This window comes from Battus philenor, unplaced genomic scaffold (assembly GCF_028537555.1).
Source record: "Battus philenor isolate CCGP_79_NKW_IND1 unplaced genomic scaffold, ilBatPhil1.0.hap1 SCAF_12, whole genome shotgun sequence".
Lineage (NCBI taxonomy): Eukaryota > Metazoa > Arthropoda > Insecta > Lepidoptera > Papilionidae > Battus > Battus philenor.
In genome coordinates, this window is record NW_027181674.1 from 6,943,832 (window position 1) to 6,964,252 (window position 20,421).

At 33.5% G+C, this 20,421-nt stretch overlaps 1 protein-coding gene across 3 annotated transcripts; it reads left to right on the top strand.

Moving 5' to 3' along the window:
• Window positions 1–461: 461 nt before the first annotated feature.
• Cka (Connector of kinase to AP-1) lies at window positions 462–13,846 on the top strand. 3 transcript variants are annotated; one of them, XM_068776884.1, is made up of 9 exons: window positions 462–890; window positions 2,704–2,952; window positions 3,622–3,796; window positions 3,976–4,167; window positions 7,133–7,234; window positions 10,351–10,538; window positions 10,993–11,283; window positions 12,075–12,356; window positions 13,249–13,846. In XM_068776884.1, the coding sequence occupies exons 1-9, from the start codon at window positions 675–677 to the stop codon at window positions 13,621–13,623; spliced, it is 2,070 nt and encodes a 689-aa protein (XP_068632985.1). In that variant the 5' UTR covers window positions 462–674; the 3' UTR covers window positions 13,624–13,846. The 3 variants fall into 3 exon arrangements, with proteins under 3 accessions (XP_068632985.1, XP_068632987.1, XP_068632986.1); XM_068776886.1 differs by having other exon boundaries at window positions 7,190–7,234; XM_068776885.1 differs by having other exon boundaries at window positions 3,988–4,167.
• The last annotated feature ends 6,575 nt before the right edge of the window (window positions 13,847–20,421 follow it).

A 20,421-nucleotide genomic window follows, 5' to 3' on the forward strand; every position in this document is an offset into this window, starting at 1 on the left:
TTATAAATGTAATTAATAATATGGATAACAATAATTGACATTAGTTCTTATAATTCCGATCATTTGGATTAGATTATTAGAAAATATTTAATATTAATTTGCGCATCTTTTTCAAAATCAGCTTGATTGAATATGTGAACGCATTTTATATTGCCATCATCTTATTCACTTTTCCTTCGCTTGATTGCAAAGGTGTGGTCGAAAGAACGATATATTATCTCTAACTGCAGTATAAAATATTCTATGACCGTAGCGTCAAATCTTTTACAAAAATCCAGCGAAGAATTTTTATTAAAATAAAAAGTGTTATGTACGAGCATCAGGAGATTTCGGAAAAGAGAAAGATAATTTTAACATCTTATATATCAAAATAATTCGTTTATCTTAGCTTTAACTATTTGTGGTTAATTTACTTTCAATCGTATAAAATGGCAACATTTTAATTAAAAAGAAAAAAGCAATGTATAGCGGACGGACGTCGTTTCGACTTTTGTATTCCGTCATGCAATAATTTTTGTGATATTTGAATTCGTTGTTGAAAAGGTTTTTCGATGTCGCCTACGTGAATATTAGTTAGATTTTCGACAATCATGAAGTGCTAGTTTTTCATTGCACGTAGTTCATTTTGTAGTTCTTGATAGGTCTGTGACAAGTACGGTAATGGTGGCCATGTCATGAAAATCCCCACAGCCATGGATGATAACTCCTTGTCTCATAACGGAGGGCAAGTGGGATCTCAAATTGGAGTTAGTGTAAATAATAAACAAAATGAGGAATCTAGCCAAAGTGTCCAGTATTCAATACCAGGCATTTTGCATTTCATCCAACATGAATGGGCGAGATTTGAGCTCGAAAGATCACAATGGGAGGTGGATAGAGCCGAATTTGAGGTAATTTAACTTAAATATTTAAGGATTACAATTTTTACTAATTTCTTAAGACTCGCTTCAAGCTTTCGTCAACATTTTCTTTCAGTTTCCTACAATAATTTTGTTGTAATTTGCAGTGCTGTTAATTTTAGGGTTTGTTTTCCATTCCTTAATTTATGTTTATTTTTAACAGAAACTATTAAATTTCCTCCTTAAATTTAAGGAAAATACAGACTGTGCTTAATCATGTTTTAAAATTAACCTAATTAATGGATATTTACCATCAAGTATAGAAATTTCTTGTAAAAGTTTATTAACTACGTATTATTCATGTGTTCAATGATATGATGTTTAAAAATTATTCAGAGTGAATATGTATTAATTTTTGAAATAAGAATGGAAAAATAATTGTAATATTTTTTGTTGATTAAGAGGAAATGAATTATTTTTAATAATAAACCTTAAGGCAATCTCTTCCCTTTCCTGATTGAATTTTTTTTCTATATATATAATAAAAATGAATAACTGACTCTGTTACTGCTAATCCCTGGTACTGATACATATTACATTGATGTATTTTCTATCTTTGATCACTTTTATTATTTTTCATTTATTAATCTATTATTATAAATTTAAACTAGCTTTGTACTATTAGTTTTCAATTAAACAGTTGTGTCAAGTATCATGGGCTGCTTATACTTAGCACTTGAAAGGTATCTCACAGTTGTATTGCAATCAAAATAATGTATGGCTCTTTATTCAAATAGAGTTGAAATTCAAAGAAACTCATTTTTCTATGAACTTTTTTTAAAATTTCACATAAATCATTTATGGATATGTTAAATTAAATTCCTTTAATTTGTAATAGAATATGGTTGCTCATTGTCCATAAATCATATGACTTTTATCATATTGTTTTTGTAAATTTTTATGAGTAATATTTGAAAAAAAATTATTTCTTCCATAACAAACTAAAAAAATTATAGCAATTCATGTTAGAGAAAGCAAGATCTAGACAGAATAGAAAGACAGAATAGTTTAATGTAATGTAGCTAGATAAAAATGTTTTAGAGGCTGTCTGGTAAGGTAATCAGTCATACAGATGTATAAATTCAGGTTAAATGCCTTGTAATAAAAAAGTTGCATCATTTAACTCATCAAAATAACATTTATAAATGGTTGGTAAGATTTTGTCATAAAAAGTAAATAACAAGTTAACCATTTAACTGTTGTTAAAATTATTTGTTAAATTATAATACAAATGCCTTTTGAAAATCAAAACATACCTATAAAAACAGAATATATAAAAATACAAATTTTTAAGGCACATGCTCATGTAGTCATTTGTTTCTTATAATTTTGGTGTCTCTGCTTTCCTCATAGGCTAAGAGATTTACTTGTTTCCTTTTTAATATTCTGCATATAATACAAAGAATGAAAAGTACAATATATGTTAGAGTGAAAACTGTTGTTCAAAATGATGTTAAATTTAAAAATGATTTGTGTTTGTAATGAAAATTATTCTAACATGTTATTTATCTTTACATTTTTAGGATAAACATATGTTTTACAAACTTTTTGTATGTGAACTTTTTATTTAATACTTAAGTTTATGATTTAAAATTGATTCCAACAAATTAGTGATGACACACATCTTTTACCATCTGCTAAACTATGATTCAGTTTTGGCTAATAAACAAATGTAGTCTTGTTTGTTTATTAGCTTTTTAGGTTCCTATAAATATCCAATTTCACAGGATGAGGAATATAGGATTAAGAAATAAGTTCAAGTAATTTACGTTTAAACAATATGATAATGTATTTTTTTTTGAAGGCGCGGATTGCCTTCCTCCAAGGTGAAAGGAAAGGACAAGAAAATCTTAAAAATGATCTTGTGAGGCGGATTAAAATGCTAGAATATGCATTAAAGCAAGAAAGAGCAAAATTCCATAAACTCAAATATGGTGTTGAACTTCAACAAGGTGATGTACGACCCCCACCTGAAGAGCCTCCTGTTGAACCTGAACCAGCTGAAAAGGCACAGTGGAAGCAAGGGCGTCAACTAATTAAACAATATCTGCAGGTATTATAAAAAAATCAAATTGTTTAATAAATTTAATGATGTACATATATAATGTGACTCAAACTAAAGCTGATTGGTCTACTGCAGCATTTTTTAGGTTTGTTTGCAATATTATGAACAATGTTCACTGGATTACATAGTATTTACACTTATCATTAAAACTATATAAGTTTATATATTGTTTGAAAGACAACATCTACAGCTTTAATTACATCATAATAAAACATGTAAACATGTAAACAAATTCAGTTTTGACAATATTAATATATGTGTTAAAACTGAATTTGTTTACATGTTTACAATAAAAAAGGGGTATTTTATTCTATATAATAATTTCAATCAAAAAGAGAATAAACTTATTATACAACCAAAATTATTGGATTAACCAGGAACTGTGCATTGTCATTAGGAGGGAAATTAAAATTTGTTCTATTAATTGCACATAACATGTAAAAGCAAATTTCTTAAACATGTAGGAAAAACAGATAAAACTACTTTAATGTATTTTAGTAAGGAATCATTTCAATAATGTCTTATAAGAATAGAAACAATATATTACACCTGAAGTAACTTTAATTAATAAAAAGATCACTGTAATAAAAACGAACCAGTTAGGTTCGAAATTATTATTTCTATAGTTAATTTGAAATTGTTGTTTTAATTATACAGGAGATTGGCTATACCGACACAATATTGGATGTTCGTTCTAATCGTGTACGGACTTTACTCGGATTGAACAATGAAGAGCAGGTGGAAGATCCAAATTATAGAAACAATGATAATAAATTTCGCGAGAGATGCGGCGACTCGCCAATAAATTCCCTAATTCGGAAATATGACTATGGTATGTATTTAAAAAAATATAACTGCTTACACATGTTATTCATGAATTCTGTTAATAAAATAATGAGTTAAGAGCAGTTACAAGTCTTTTCAGATGAAATTCATTCACAACCAGAGTTAATATTGTTAATACCTAACTAACTAAAATAGTTAAAGCTATTTCGAATGTATTTTAATTAGATTGTATTGCAGGGGGAAAAGAACGTAAAGGTGGAGTTGCAACTGGGGGTGGGTACAATGAAGAAGGGCTGTCTGTGCAGGAGACTGCTGCAGTTTTCGCTAATTTCGAGTTTTTAGCTAACCAGGAGATGGATATGGACGAAATTGATGATTTAGATGCGAACAAACCACATCATGCCCCTGGTAAACAAGGTATTGAAAAATTTTCCTGATATATTTGTATGTATAGAGTAATATAAGTTTATAAATAAAGCAATTTTCTTATAATGTTTAAGAGCTCCTTTGAGATTATTATTTTTATAAAAGTTGACAATCTTAGTCATAGGTTTTCTTATCAATGGAAAGGTAAACTAAATAATAAGAGGTGTAGTGCTATTATTTTGCAGCAGTATTTAATTACATTGCTATTTTTAACAATGACTAGATTAATATTACACACCCAATGAATGAAATTTTTGATATATTTTTATTCCTTTCTTTTATTTAATTTTGAAGTGATTATTTTTACATTTTTGTTATAAATAAACTCATAATCTTTGAAATCAATGGAAGAAAATTAATACATAACCACTAGGTGAATTTTTTATAGATCTATATTTCTAACTTTATTTCTCTTTATTTTGATTCGGGATACACTATGTTAACATAGTACATAGCGAGTGTTACACTATTATAATCTGATATGTTGACAGTGTGTTCCGAACTATGCTAAGAATAATTAAAAACTACTAACTATTAATTTTAAATAATTAGCAACTCTTTAAGTTTTATTTAGAGAATAATCTGAAAAATCTATTTGTATGTTCTTAGTTTTTTTATGATAATTTGATTAAATATTTGAACTTTGAAAAATTTTTATTTTTGTCAAACATAACATTGCCATAATTTATTTGCTACTCTGGAAGTTTCATCACACCTATATCCTGTCAGTACATTAAAAAATAAACAATATATTAAGGATAAACATGTTAACATGGTTTATTTTGCTTGGTTAATCCTCAGATATTTAATAGTTACTAAAAATATTAGCAATAAATATTATTGTATATTATTTTGATGTAAATCAACTATAGTAAGGATTGTGGATTTTTATGTATGCTATTAATAATTTGGTTGTTGTAGTAGTCTAATAGTTAAACCATAATGGTTAAGAATTACAGGGAATCAAAGCTTGGTGTGCACACAACTGTATGAATTATTTAATTATTTCTTCTAATTTCTTATTAATGAACTAAACTAAACCATATGAAGAAATAGGCAAACATTTGGACTAAACATTCAGAAGGTATACCTGAGGAGACTTCAATGTAGTTTGTGTGCACCCGCTGTATCATACCAACACCCCAATCTACAAGCCATTAAGGTAGCTGTGAGATTCCGTCCTCAAAAAATAAAGTAATGAAATATGTATTAAAATAACTATAATGGTATGTGATACAGGTTGGATTTATAAAATACGTGTAGGATTTAAAACGACTTTTTAAATATCATAATTAACTACTTCTTTTGTAAATTATTGCCTTTGTTAGCTTTTGTTAATCATAACCAGAAAAGAATGGACAGAAAAAGCTTCTATTGGTTTCTAAATATTACTTCCCATTTTAAATACGTTTTTACTATTGTACCCACGTTTTTAATCATAAATTTTAAAAATAACCCTTTTAATTAGCATTGCCATTTCATTTTTTCGGCATTTAAATGTAAGGTTACTAAATAAAATATTGAATAAATATTAAAATTCCATATTTTTGATTGGTCCTTAATGCATATTGAGGGACTGGCCAAACTGAGATTTCATCTCGTACCTGGTCACATAGTGGAATGTTGTCCACAAGCAACCTAAGTTTTGTTGCTTAAACTTTTAGGTGCTGAAAAGACTTAATTAAATTACGAAAAAATAGCCTGTCATGGCATGTCAATAAAGAAACATTAGCCTTAAGTCAAAAAAGAAAATATTTTTAAGATTTACTTGGGAAATGAAATGGAAATCAAAGATTTGTTTTTAAATCAAAAATGTGTATTTTGTGATCTTTATTATTGTATACTGAGAAATTTCTCTATATTTATTTATACATAAGGCAACTATGTACATTAAGGTTTTCAAGAAAAGTAAATATTGATGTGAAATTTCTTAGCGGGTTTCGAATCTTTCATGTTCTACGCTAAAATGTCCTAATCTCAACACATGTGACTTATTCTGTATTCGAGCCACTGCATTGATGTCATCATAAAGCGAGGATTATGTACTCTTAGACACTTGGAAACATTAATATGCTATTGTTAAAAAATTGTGCTAGCCAGGGCAAGATGATACACATATCATTATAGGATTGCTCACATTTAATTGTCTTTGCGTACATTTGATGGCGAAATCGTTTACCATTGTTACTATCTCGGTAATGATCGAAGGTGCTTTCAAGAGAAAAATGTTTAGGCTGTAACATTTAATCACATTTAAATGTATAAATCATGATTGGATATTACTTGCATTATAATGATTTTTTTTCTGTAGGATTTTGTTCTTTTGGGTAATAAAAAAATTATCTATTTTAAGTTCCTACATAGTATGCAAGATGTTATTCGTCTCGCTTGCACAAGCAGTTGTGTAGTTACTATCATTCGCCCATTGATATACTATTATAAACTACCTCTTCAACTTTAAGCTAACACCATTTCAACTATTATCTGATCACGATTAGCAAATTTTGGAATCATGGTTAATTTTTGTTTGGACACGCCCGCTATATTGATTTGGTAAATAATCCTGACTATTTAGGCAGAATTCTTTATGCAACGTATGTTAATTGTGCTTAATCATAAGTATAATTCATTTGTTGTCAAATGTGTTAGCTATTAACATAACATTTCGTATGTTAATACAGTTTCTATAAAATATATATGATTATATGATGTAAAAATGTAGCAAAGAAAATGCACCTAGTGGACATATTGTATATGCAATGACAATTATTTAATTTTTAATGTTTTCGTTGTCTTTATATTAACTTAATAGGTTTTACGTTTGATTTAGTTTCGTCTTCAAGTTTGTTTACGCGGTTTATGTGCGAGTATTTTTTTATCGCGACTAGTTTCGCATGTGTAAATGGGTGTGTGATGTTTGTTTATTAATATTATCGCTTTTGATCCTCGTAACAAGGCGAGGAGGTAGACCACGAAGCCGAAGAGGTTTTAAACGTGCTCAACTTGCTGGCAGAAAGCGAGGCTGACGGTGGCGGCCAAGGAGATGAATGTCCCGTCGGTGAGTAATATTTTCTTCTATCTTTATACTCTACATCAACTATTTAATTTATTAAATCGATGTTTTATGTGAGATGAATTGTGTAATTTTTAATTTAAAACGAATTATGTTCAATTGAGTGCTATATAATAGTATTTCACATTCGCCGGACAGTTGTAACAGCGCTTAATCTAGAGAATATTATAATTTTATTTTACTTTAGAATATTATAATTTTTTTAATTTAATTTTGTATCTAAATTATAATATTGTTTTCTTATACATGTGTATACTACACTAAATGTGCTATCAATAATCCTGTTTAATTTCTGTTTTTTTTTCTGCGTTTCGCCTTGTTTTGAGTTCCCGTATTTACTTCAGTTTGAATAGTAAAGATCCTGGAAATAATATCAAAGATTGTAAAACAGAAAAAGACTTTTTTTACAGCGACTCCATCACACATATGGATCGCTGTAGTAGGAGTTGCTGCTGTAGTAGTGAGTTTGTGGACCGCTCAGTCAAAGAGGCATTCATTGTGGGTGACACATGATTTACTATATTATGCTGATCTTATCTACCTTGGCGCAGAGAGCATTTTTCGACCTGAGACGGGATATTGTTACAGCCTTAAAGCTCTGATCAGGGCACATTCCACTAGGTAAATTTGCACACTTAATGAGTAAAACATCTGCACCTAATTGCACAAAACGTGGAGTGGTGGAAGTGTCCACCATATCCTCGTGGGATATGTCCGAACCGAAGCATCGAGGAAATATATCAACACATACAATAATCTACTTATAGGCTTAGTAAACATTATTTTGGCCTTGCATAGACAACAGCTATGTTATAATTTAAATTCAAGTTGCAAATATTATGTTTAGTTTTTAAATGCTTTCTAATGGTCCTACGACGGTACCAAAATCAAACTAGAAACTAGAACTATAATGAATAAATATAGATTTTAAAAATATACAATTATGTTAATCATTAAATATATTTGGTTGTTTTTCTTTTAATTTGAGCTATTAATGTGAAAATTAATCCTTTTAATCATTGTTTAAGCTTTCTAAGTTTTCCACGGGAATGCTCTGAATATTAAAAAAAACAATCGATTTTTCTGTTCTAGTTCGCCCGTGTCGGATAAAAATAGATACTATTAAATATAGAGCCTTTTTTTGTAGGGTATTTCGATGTGATATTAGATAAATAATATATAAACGTAATATATTTTAAAATATAAGGTTGACGTTACAATTTTTTTGTAAAGTGGTTTGTGAAGAATTCTTCGATTAGTGTAAATATCAAAACGAAACGGGGGATCGTGTTGCCGATGGGCGAGCCCGGTTACAAGATAGCCGTTCTAAACCCGGTGTGGGGCAGGAAAATGAGTTAATATCAAATGTTAGTCTTAAAAATATTTCGATGTACAAGATTAAAATCGCAATGTGATAAACTAAATTAAAAAATGAAACCCATGAAATTTACTACTTGTTATTTTTATAAATATTTGTACATTATAGATATTTGTACAATTTGTCGAAAGATTTGGAAGTATATATTTCCGTTTTTTTTTTTATTAATAACACCGGTTTAAGGACAGGAGGCGGAGTCTAAATTGCACTGCAGCATTTGTGCGTCAAATGAGAATATTTAATTTTCGGAGCGACCAATTTCGTGTCGTTAGTTACGAATTAGCGAATGAAAAGCCTATGAAAAATGCTTCACCGGGATCAATAGTCCTCTACCATCATGTACCTGTGTAACTTAAGATTGTTATATTATGACTGAGGTTCTCAGACTTCTCTCATAGTCTATTTTCAAAATTTAGCTGGTTCCGGTTGACTCCCTTCAGTTATAGCTATTGAAATTTGCGTTGCAAAACAAATCCGTGTATCATTGCAAGCGCACGCACCACATGTCGTATTTCGTCCCTTTGCACGTCTGAACAAGCGTTGCGGACGGTGGCGTCGCTTTGCAAGTCTCGACACGTTGTACTGAATATGGTATATGCAAGGTCTAACAAGTAACAGTCGCTGAGCTTATAATATTATCGGCATACATTCGTCAAGCCAAAATGATATATATACACAGATTTTTTGTTGCGCCAACGTACACCCTCGCCGAATATCTCATGTGTCTCTCGATGACATTTGAATTGATTTCTAAATTTGTGTTAACAACAAAGTCTTCCGTTACAGGTTGCTTTTGTAGAGTTGTGGCGTTAATTAATCACTTTGTACAAGTATATATAACTCATTGTATATTGTCATGGGATTATTTTATAAATTTCTTCCTAGTGATTATTCCTTTTTGCTAGTAGAGGTCAGTTAAATACGGATTTAACAAAGTTCCATCTGGAAGGGGTTTGGGAAGGCCTTAATAAAAAAAATGTGTATACTCACACCATAGATCTTTACAAGTATAAAACAGAATATTATTGTAATGTTAAAAAATACTAAGAATGAGAGGGCTATCCTCGGAGCTATGCTGCGAGATAAGAGTCAGAAATGAAGAGGCCCGAAGAAAAACTAAGGTTGCCGACGTAGCACGAAGAGTTGTTCGTATAAAGTGATAGTGGGCGGGGCACATTGTCTATGCACCTGACCACCGGTGAGACCAAAAGTATCTCGAGCGGCGACCACGAGACGGTAGACGCGGCGTGCGAGTAGGTCCGGTAACATGTGGACCGACCACATAGTCAAGGTCGCTGGAAGTCGCCGGATGCGGGCAACGCAAGACCGGTCATCGTGGCCAGTTTTTTCTTAGACCTATAACCTTGCGGTCTGCGTATAACGTTTGACATAAAGATGATGACGATGATGACATCTACACAAGGCAGGGCAGGCCGAAGCGGGCGTCACGGTTAGCTAGTTAAAATAAATATTTATAACACACTTCAATGACTTACATCAAAAATCCAATACCATAAACCGAATATAATAAAAATAAAGATTTATTATTAATAAGAATATTTTAGCAGGTACAGTTGATGTGTCGCAGTAGTGTGATTTATTTCATGATTTAGTAATAAAATTTTCAATCATCAACCTGCAGATGCCAATGGCTGATCAATGCTAGTTACGTGCATTGTGGACGTATAAGAGTTAAAATGCGTTATGTCTCATGGTTGCGTAGGCGGCGTTGTGGCTCCGGCCAACGTGGCCGGCGGCGGCGAGGCGGACGAGAAGCCACTTGCGCTCGGCGAACTCGCCCAGCTCACCGTCAGCAACGAGCCCGAAGCGTACGACGTTGCCGGCGCCAACAAGGAGTCCTTCCGCAAGACATGGAACGCCAAGTACACATTGCGGTCGCATTTCGATGGGGTGAGAAATAAATAGTAGTCGTGTTAAAGTTTCCGACATCTCTGTCACAGAGAAATATATGTCATCATAAATGATCTACGTGACTTCTCACAGATTTAGAAGTCACGTAGATCATCTATCAGTCTTGATCTGTCCATCGCATGTGGAGCGATATCTGGACTTTTAGCCATATACTTTACCGTAGACAGCAGTATTTTCATACTTCTACTCACCATTGTCATGAGGCCAGAGTAAAATTTAATAGTGGTTGATTGCAAAGACTGCAAGAAAAATTATTACAATTATACATATATAATTATTATTCTACTATTTGTATCTCTTGCTGTGAATTATTAAAATATAGCTTTAAGTTGGTAATGATTTGTAAATTATTTATCATAAAAAAAGTTATGATAATGTAATACTCACTCATTTTCTGAATTTGTTTAAAACTTGTAATTCTATACGTTTTCAGGTTCGAGCTCTGGCTTTCCACCCGACCGAAGCAGCTTTAGTCACAGCCTCGGAAGATCATACTCTTAAGCTTTGGAATCTACAGCGGACTGTGCAGGCCAAAAAATCAGCCGGCTTAGACGTGGAGCCGTTGTACACGTTCCGAGCTCACACGGCTCCAGTGTTGTGTTTGGCTATGGGCGTGCCTCGTTCGGAAGAATGCTTCTCCGGAGGTCTCGACGGAACTATTCGGGTTTGGAACCTCCCACCGCCCACCGCGGATCCTTACGATCCATATGATCCTGCAGTGCAGGTAATAAATAAAGTATTGTGTCAAGTCACCGTGGGTTCTAAATTTTTTCTTAACATATTACTTTAATAAATAGTCTGTAATCTTAATATTTTTCAAATATTAGCAAAGATGTACGTCATCTCACACACTTTTAATTACAGTTCAATTTCAATAAAAATGTTGTAATGGAACAAATTAATTACACTTATTTCATACAAGTGGCATAAATTTTTCAAAGGCAGAGTTTCCTCTACTGGCTTGCCTTTCAGGTAGTAACATGTTCTACGTGAATAGTTGTTATTAATTAAAACTAATAACCCTTTAATATTTTTCACTAGTGGTTACACATGATATTTGCTCCCGAGTTCTATGTAATTGAAAATGAAGATGCTCTTGTAAATAAGTGTAATTTAACACGACACATGTTCCTCTCTTCGGGCATCATTGGCTAGTTCACAATCGCTCTAAGATCCATGGAAAGGGCTTTTTTTAAGAGATCGATTTAGCAATTAGATCTGTTTATGAGGGAGTATGGTCAATTATCAATCTGCTGGGCTGTGTACCGACGTAGCCCAGTGATTGGCAATTTTAAATGGTAGTAGTCTGAACAGCAGTACAAATGGTCGCTCGGACCTTCAAATTCTGGAGGTAAGACCACGGGCCGGTATACACCCACAAGGTGGATGACAGATGGTGGTTGTCGAAAAGCGGTGGATGTAAGCCGCCATGGGCGAAGCCTGTGTCCAGCAATGGACTTTCTATGTCTGAAATGATGATGCATATAATAGAGATATAATATTTTATTTGCAAAGGGCCCAGTGTTGCGCGAGCATACAGACGCGGTGTGGTCGCTGGCAAGCGCCCACGGGCGACTCCTGTCCGCGTCGGCGGATGGCACGGCGCGGCTATGGGCACCACGTGCCGCGCGCCCATTGCTCTGCACGTTGCGCGACGACGCTGCGCCCACGCCCGCGCATGCGCCTGCACCCACGCCCGCGCCTGCCGTCGCCGCTGACTTTGCGGACGGCGAAGCAGCCGCCGCCGTAGTCTACCGCGACGGCACCATGCTGCTCTACGATCTGGAGACTACACAGGTATTTCATATATCTGTTATCATTGTCGTCGGGCTTAAAGTAGCAGAATGTCGAATGAGCTGAAGGATTTTCTGGGTTCAACTATTTATATTCTCAAAGTATACGTCATGAGAATACCAGAAGAGCCCTATTTGATACAAACTCGAATCAGATTGAATTTTCATATAAGGCGTCCTTCAACTTAAAGGCTATGAAAGTTGCTAACGCACGCTATATGAGAAGAGCACACAACAAATACAGGGTTTTGTTTTGATCGTCATTTTTACAACATTATTAGTAACTTCAGCCTTGGACGCGTTACATTATTTAAATTCATTTAGAGGACTGCAAGCTCCAAGGTAGCTAAAGCAGACAGCAGAGCTACTGCCTCTGACAATGGATTTTGTCTTGGGTTGTCGAATTGCGTTTAGCATTCCATTCGATCTCATACGCACTTACATATTATATGTTACACACAATATTTTCCTGTTGAGAAATCTAACTCGATCGATTCTAACTTGTAATAATTGCCAACAAAGGAGATACTAATTTAATGGAATCCAAGAGAAAGGTACAACAAACTTTATTTTTGCTGCTAAACTTGTATTCATCACAATTTTTCTTACATTTATTACTATTTAAATATATGTTTTTTTGTTAGAATGCGTTTTCTTTAATTCCAATTAGTTTAAACTAAATGCTTTTATTAAAACTAGAATTAATTATTGTTCAAATTGCATACTAGTTCTTACCAAATGGAATTCTTTTAAGAAAGCGATTCAGTAAAAAACGTGGCGACCGAGGTTAAAGGTAATCGTATCTTAAGATAACAACACTACAAATTGGCCAAATGTTGTATATGTAGGACACGAGCGCCATTTGTCTTTATTACATAATGCACTTTATCCATTAGGCGTTCCTGCGCGTGTCGTGCGACAGCCCCGCTAATCGCGTGCGCTCGCACCCCACCCTGCGGTTGCTGGTGACCGCACACGACGACCACCACATTCGCTTCTGGGACGTGGGCTCCGGTCGCTGCGCGCATGCGATGGTTGCGCATCTAGACGCGGTCACCGGCCTCGCGCTCGATCCCAACGGTCTCTTCCTCCTCTCCGGCTCGCACGACTGCTCTGTGCGCTTATGGAACCTGGACACCAAGACGTGCGTCCAGGAGATCACCGCCCATCGCAAGAAGTTCGACGAGAGCATCCTCGACGTAGCGTTCCACCCTCTGCGGCCGTATATCGCTAGCGCCGGCGCCGACGGACTCGCGAAAGTGTTCGTCTGAACCTATAAACTCCGTAGCGAACTACCGGTATGTTAATCACTTTACGAACTATTTCATTAGTAGTTCGGGAGACGACCGTACATTGTTATTGACGGGATGAAATTTTTTTTCGTTTATTTTGCTAATCGATCTTTGTATTTTTAGATTTGGTTTATAGAAGCCAGTTTTGCTACACTTCAATAATGTATTCATAGTTTCAATAAATATGATTAATCGACGATAATACATTGTTTTTGTGATTACGTTGTTAGATCGTGGACAATGAAACCTAAGACATGGATTTTAGGTATTGATGTTTGTGCACGATGGAGGTGTTTCTCTAAGGCTTCCGTAACATTCGTATTCTGACGAGGGACATTCACAGATGTGCGCAGTAGGTGCATCAAGTGAGTTGGAAAGTTTCATTCTGTCGGCTCTCTGGACAATATAATACATTATGGTTGGGTCTCGGACTACAAGGCAGTAGCGAGTCGAGTAGGCGGGCGGCACTCGAGCAATGTGTCTAGTCCCTTCGGTACGTTTTAACATATTTAAACATTGTAAACCTTTCGGACGCGTTCGGAGGTGTTGAGGACGCGTAGTGAACTCATCTATGTATAGACATTTGAAATCTATTATAATATATTTTTAGACTTTTCATTATGTGGATTTTAGGTTTTTATTGCGAATTTTTCACACAATTTTACGATATACAGTGAGATATTGTTCGTTTCTATGCATGTGTAAGCGAGACCTTTGTAATAAATATTATGAGGACGGCAGTGTCCCGAATATGTTTACTTTACGTGTCTGTACAGTTAGATGTTACGCAGTATTTGCTAATGCAAGGAACAATACAAGTGGTTTCTTTAGCTAGTGTATTTTTATTTAAATCGTTTGGATTTATATAGATAATATCTTTATTACTTTCAAATGTACTGAGTAAACATGATCTTATAGTATCTTGTAATGTGAGCGATCGAACAAAATTATGAATGGGTAGAAAGTACTTTATTGAAAGTAATTTAAGTAATGTTTGTTCATAACGAGTACTGCGATGTAGAATATGAATTATGAGACATTTACGTATTCCTTTATTTTCCTCGAATTAATACTTGTACACATACATCCAAAATTGATAGTAAAATGCAACATAACCGATATAATGTTTTTTCAATAATGCCCCCTTTCCTTAGATGTAAGATTTATATTTACTTGCACAGTATGTAATCAAAATAATTGTTTAAGAATTAATGAATTGTGGGCTATTCTCCTATGAGTTTTATAAATTTAAACAACTCTAAAATTGCGTTCGATTTTATAGGTCTCTTATTAACCTTGTAGTATAACACTGAAAAGTCAAAAACGGTAACCACAGTTTAATCGAAATAATTAATCTCAGTATACTATATTGATCAGATATAAAATAATGATTGTTTAGAATGTCTCATAATAAAATTTTTATTAGAGGTGTACTAGGGAATAATCTAAATGTGATTACAATACCCATCACCACAAGCGAGATAAAAATTAAATGTCACTGCCATAGTGTGCAAAAAATATTAAGAAAAAGGTTGGAAAAGTGTATAAGAGTGTATTGAAATAACCCAAACATTTTTTGATACAGCCAACTTTTCGTATCTATTGCTATAGACAAAAATAGATGTTGTTAATGTTAAGAAAATGGACCTAATTTACTTTGTTTCACAATATAAATGTCTAGTCTTGTCTCTAATAATGGTTATCACCGAAAGCTCCAAATTTAACGTAACAGGGAAAAGTACCATGATCTGGGATCTTCAATGTTGCAGTCCAGTAAGAGTGCCAGAGTTGACCTCCTCATTTTCTCACAGATAATATACAGCAAACAACTACTGGGGGGTTTGGTTAAACAATCCATAAAATATCGTCTTGTTCCTAGAGGACAGCATATTTTTTGTATAAAAGATTTCCCTACTGAATGAAAAAAAAGGGCTTCGAAGTAATAGGTCCTGTGCGGTAATTCTTGGTAGAGTTGTTGTATTGGTCTTAACTCTGCACAATCGTGGAAAAATATGTAATAAAAAAAATGAAACTTATTTAAGTTAGATCCTAGTATACAAAGAAGAATAACACGGAATAACTGCCTATCAGTTAAAGATAAATTGATTATATAAATGTTTCTCTCCTTAAAAAGATAATGAATACTTATTAAGAGCTATGTGAAGTTGTTAGTTTTGTATTTATTTCTCTATTTACGTTATTTTATAAGTACAGCACTTAGACGAAATTTTGGTTAGGTTTAGCAGATTTGAAAGGTGACCAAAAATTCTTGTGTGGCAACCACGGAGACGGTAGACGTGGCGTACGTAGGCCCATCTAGGGGGACCGACGACATACTTTTAAGGTCGTGGGAAGTAGTGTGAGCAGCACAAGACCTGTCATCATATTGATCTTTGGGGGAGACCTATGTCTTGCATTGGATGTTTATCGGCTGAAAAGAAGAAGGTTTAAACGCGCCATCTACCAAATATGAACCGCATAAGCGCGACATGTCAACCTGTCGCTACGTAAAATGAGCAACCAACACCGTACAAGATCGAGTTTATACTAGTATATGATATGGAGAGAGAGGGCTATGCACAGGATTTCTTTATGCGATCTAATCAGGAATAAAGAGTTCTGTTGACCAACGAAAGTAACCGATATAGCAAGGCGACTTGGCAAGATGTAGTAGTAGTGGGCAGGGCACGTAACGCCCAGATGTGACGGTCGCTAAGGCCTTCAGGTTCTGGTGGACGTCCACCCATAAGATGGACCTTGTTGAGATACTTGTCGAACAACCCAACCTTATTGGAAATGTATTTGGGACACTTATGTGCAGTTATGGACGTCTTATGGCTGAAATGATATTGATGGTTGTTCGTACTCAAACATTAAGGATTGAAGGTTTTCGTTTTAAATTCAGCCTTCCAAACGGATAATCTAAAGTGAAGTGAATTCTGAGGTTTTTAAAGCGACTTTAAATTGACTTGCGTAAACACAGTTCTTCAGACTTCGTTACTAAAAAAAGTTATGAGAACTATACATTTGTGCTTTGTTCAAATGTTTTCAATTAAGTTATAAAATACCTAAATTATATGGGAAGCAAGTTAAGCACAAAGAATCCAAGTACACGAAAAAGGAACTTTACTGCCACTTTTACTACTGTTACTCAAAAATAGCCGCCTGAGCGTAACTGTGCCATTCTTCTCTATAAAATAAACAAATATTGTCTTCTGATCGTATAGTTAAAAGAATAATAGTAATAGTAGTCTTAGACTTTTAGTCCTACCGTAATCGCTGTTCTGCTCCATAGGAAAATGCGTTTAGGTGGGAAGCCGAGGAATAATGCGATGGCGCCGGGAACGTTGATTGAGGATTGTCGACACCCGGAATGCGGTACAGCGGTTTCGGTACTATAATAATAAATTCTGTGCAGTAGAACTGCTTATTCTTAGAGTTGAGATATCTTGTAGAATTAAGGCTTGGAAAAAATCGAGTAATAAAAAATAATGATATCTTAATAATCAGAGTATGTATAACTACAGTACAACTGCACCACTGTACTGCAACAGAATTAAAAATATCAAAATAAAACATCGATTGACAAAATCGAACGGCAAACTCCAAATAATTTTTTATTGTACTTTGCAAAATTATAATGCTTGTGTAAACTCTTTTAAAACAGATTTGCTAAAACGACTTTTGCAATAGTCTTGAGAGGCAATATCGAACAGATGTCCGCGTTTTACTTGCTACAGCGATTTTCATTCAATATAAATTTAATAATTTCTGTATAATCTATCGCTTGGAATAAAAAACATGGTTATTATCTGCTGGTCTAGAGACACCCACCATTTTACCAATTAATATATTAAGAATTATATAATTTAACTTTATACCGTTATGGTGGCATCTTGTGCTATTTACGAACGAAAAATTGTAACTCTTTATAATGTTAAATAAATAAATGAAAAGATAAAAATGGTATCTTATTTTTTATCTATTGCAATAAATTACTTTTATTACATAACCTTAAACATTTAAAAAACTAAGTATGGTAAAAAGAGAGCTTTTATTCTCAGAAAAAAATAGAAAAAAAAACTATTTATTAAAACCATTTTCATATACGAGGTACGATAGAAAATTATTCTCAACTCGTCTCAATTGCAAAACTTTGGTTAAAATAATTTACACAGGCCCGTACGACATTTTTATTTCCTCGGCCATTTTGGCTACTTTGCAATCAAATGGAAGTGGATACATTAGTTCCTGACTTAAAATTAATTCATCGTATTTTTTGATCACCTCGTATGTGTGACCTTTACAACACAGTTTACACAATTATCATAAAATCACAATTAAATGATATAGTTTTTTATCGTTTTCGTTCAAAATGTCCTAGTGATACTACAAATAATGAGAAGATACAAAAAGTAGGCTGTAGTTGTACACCATTATTCACCACCGGTCACCCGATCTTACCCCCCATGGACTTTCTTTATTTTTAGTTTTTTAAGGGTGTCTGAAGGCTTATAGAAAATATCGTTCGCGAGTTTAGTGCTATCCCGCGATCACTTCTGTATCGAGTGGTGAGAAATAACGAGGCCAAATTCTAAGAGTATGCCCGACCTTATGGTCAGCGTTTCAACGACATAATTTTAAAGAAATAAAATCCGCACAATCTTTACTTTTTAATTTTTATTTTAATAAATGTTTAATGGCAGTAGATAATGATTTAATTCGACATTTAAAATTCGAATTCTGCCATCGGACACTACAAAGAAATAAACAATTTTTATTCAGATTGTTACGGTTGGCACACATACACTAACAAGAAAATATAAACATACAACTAGGAAGGTATTGTTCAAATGATCTATTTAATACACTTGCCAATGTCTGTTTACATTGTCGATTCATACCAAAGGTCAAACAATTTAAACCTCGTTTACCAACTACCGCTATGATGACTGATCGATATCTTCTAAAAGCGACGTCGACAATTTTTATCAAGCGCTTTCTTTTTATTTTTACACTTTAAAATATCTTTGTTAATAACCAACAGAAATTTCACCAGTTTGTTTTTAAAGTTCACCGTTTCTTTTCGTCTTATTTTACAAAAAATAAAATTTTGTATTAAAGTCAACGATGAATATTAAACACAATCAATTCGATGATTAACGTTAACCAGCAAAATATGTGTGCTTATATGTGCTTACGAAATTTAAGTAGTTCTCAATATTAACAAGAATTTTCTAGTCAGTCATAAATATAGGTCATCGAATTTAATATCATAAGGACAAATATATTTCATATTATTTAATTTATAGCTTTCGAATAAGAGCGATGATATCGTTTATTACTGCAACTCAGACTTTAGGTCTATACATTTCTGTTTTGTTTTGATACCTAGAACTAAGTGAAAAAAATTAAGATCAGTCTTCCGCTAGCAGAGAAGTTGTATGCAGACAGTGTATAATGTTATAGAAGCAATAAAGACATTTGACAATGTTTGGACTGTAAGTAGAAGCAAAATTTTATTTATTTCCAAATTTGTATTTAGATAATAATCAAGAGAATTCGGATGTACAAATTAAAGTTGAAGGTTTTGCATAATAAAGGTTTTATTTTGAAAAAGTATCGAAATGAGCGAGCACGACTAATAAGGATACTTGCTTATGCGAGTAGGACGCAGTGAGGCAGCAAGCTTAGCTCGAGACCAGGACATACCTTTTTAGCGCTCCCTTCCATTCAAAAACCATACAATACTGTATGTAAAATATACTTGCAAATTACTATATTACAATGGCACTAAATTTAAAATATATTTTCCAAAAGGCATTTATATTAAACATTATCCGTCAATATTTTGTTTTGTCATTTGGCGCCCCTTGTTAGTGGCGCCCAAGGCAATCTTCATACCCCCGTCCCTGCATCCTTGATGGAACGACAAACTAAAGGTGTTTGTGTGCAGGTTGACATCGTAAAACAAGTTCCTTTAGTTAATTGATCTATTAGTTTGAAGTGGTGGATGCCGCTACAAATGTAATAAATGAAACGCTTGAAAATGGGTTATAAGATCTTTTTAACTGCTAGACCTCCACTACAAGACACAGTCCTTCCTCAAAGATCGGCATAATGACCGGTTTTGCGCTGTTCGCATCCAGAGACTTCCCTTGACTTCAAAAATTGCTTCCGTCGGGGATGGGTAGGTTCGTATCATATTGATATGAAAAAATTGATCGACTTAAAACGGACGCATTTAATAATAATTAACTTTTTTAAATTTAATTATTAAGACTCAGTAAATTAAAAAATATACAATAATTATTAATACACAATAATTATTGTCAGAGACAATATAATGATGATTATTATATGTGGCGGTAGACGCGGCGTGTGTGGTCGCTGAATTTTTTTATGTCAATATTTTGCGAATCTAATCGTAAGAATACGCTTTGCATTGCGCTAAAATGTATTTTTCTTATTTTGCAGAAAATTTGTCATGTTACTGGCATACTGGGTTTATAAAAGTATTATGGAGCTTCAAAATTCCACCACAAGCGAAGATGCGTCCGAAATTCATATGCAGACAAGACGTTCACCTCGTTTCCTTTTTAAGGAATAATCTCATGTACATTACTTTTATTATACATATATTTATTATAGTACTTTTGTACAGATAAAATCAAATGCAAAAAAGAGATAACAATACTTTGTGGTTAAGAAATTTAAATTAGGAAAAGATTAAGATACTATCTTCAAAATTTTAAGTATTATTAACTCTATTGTTTT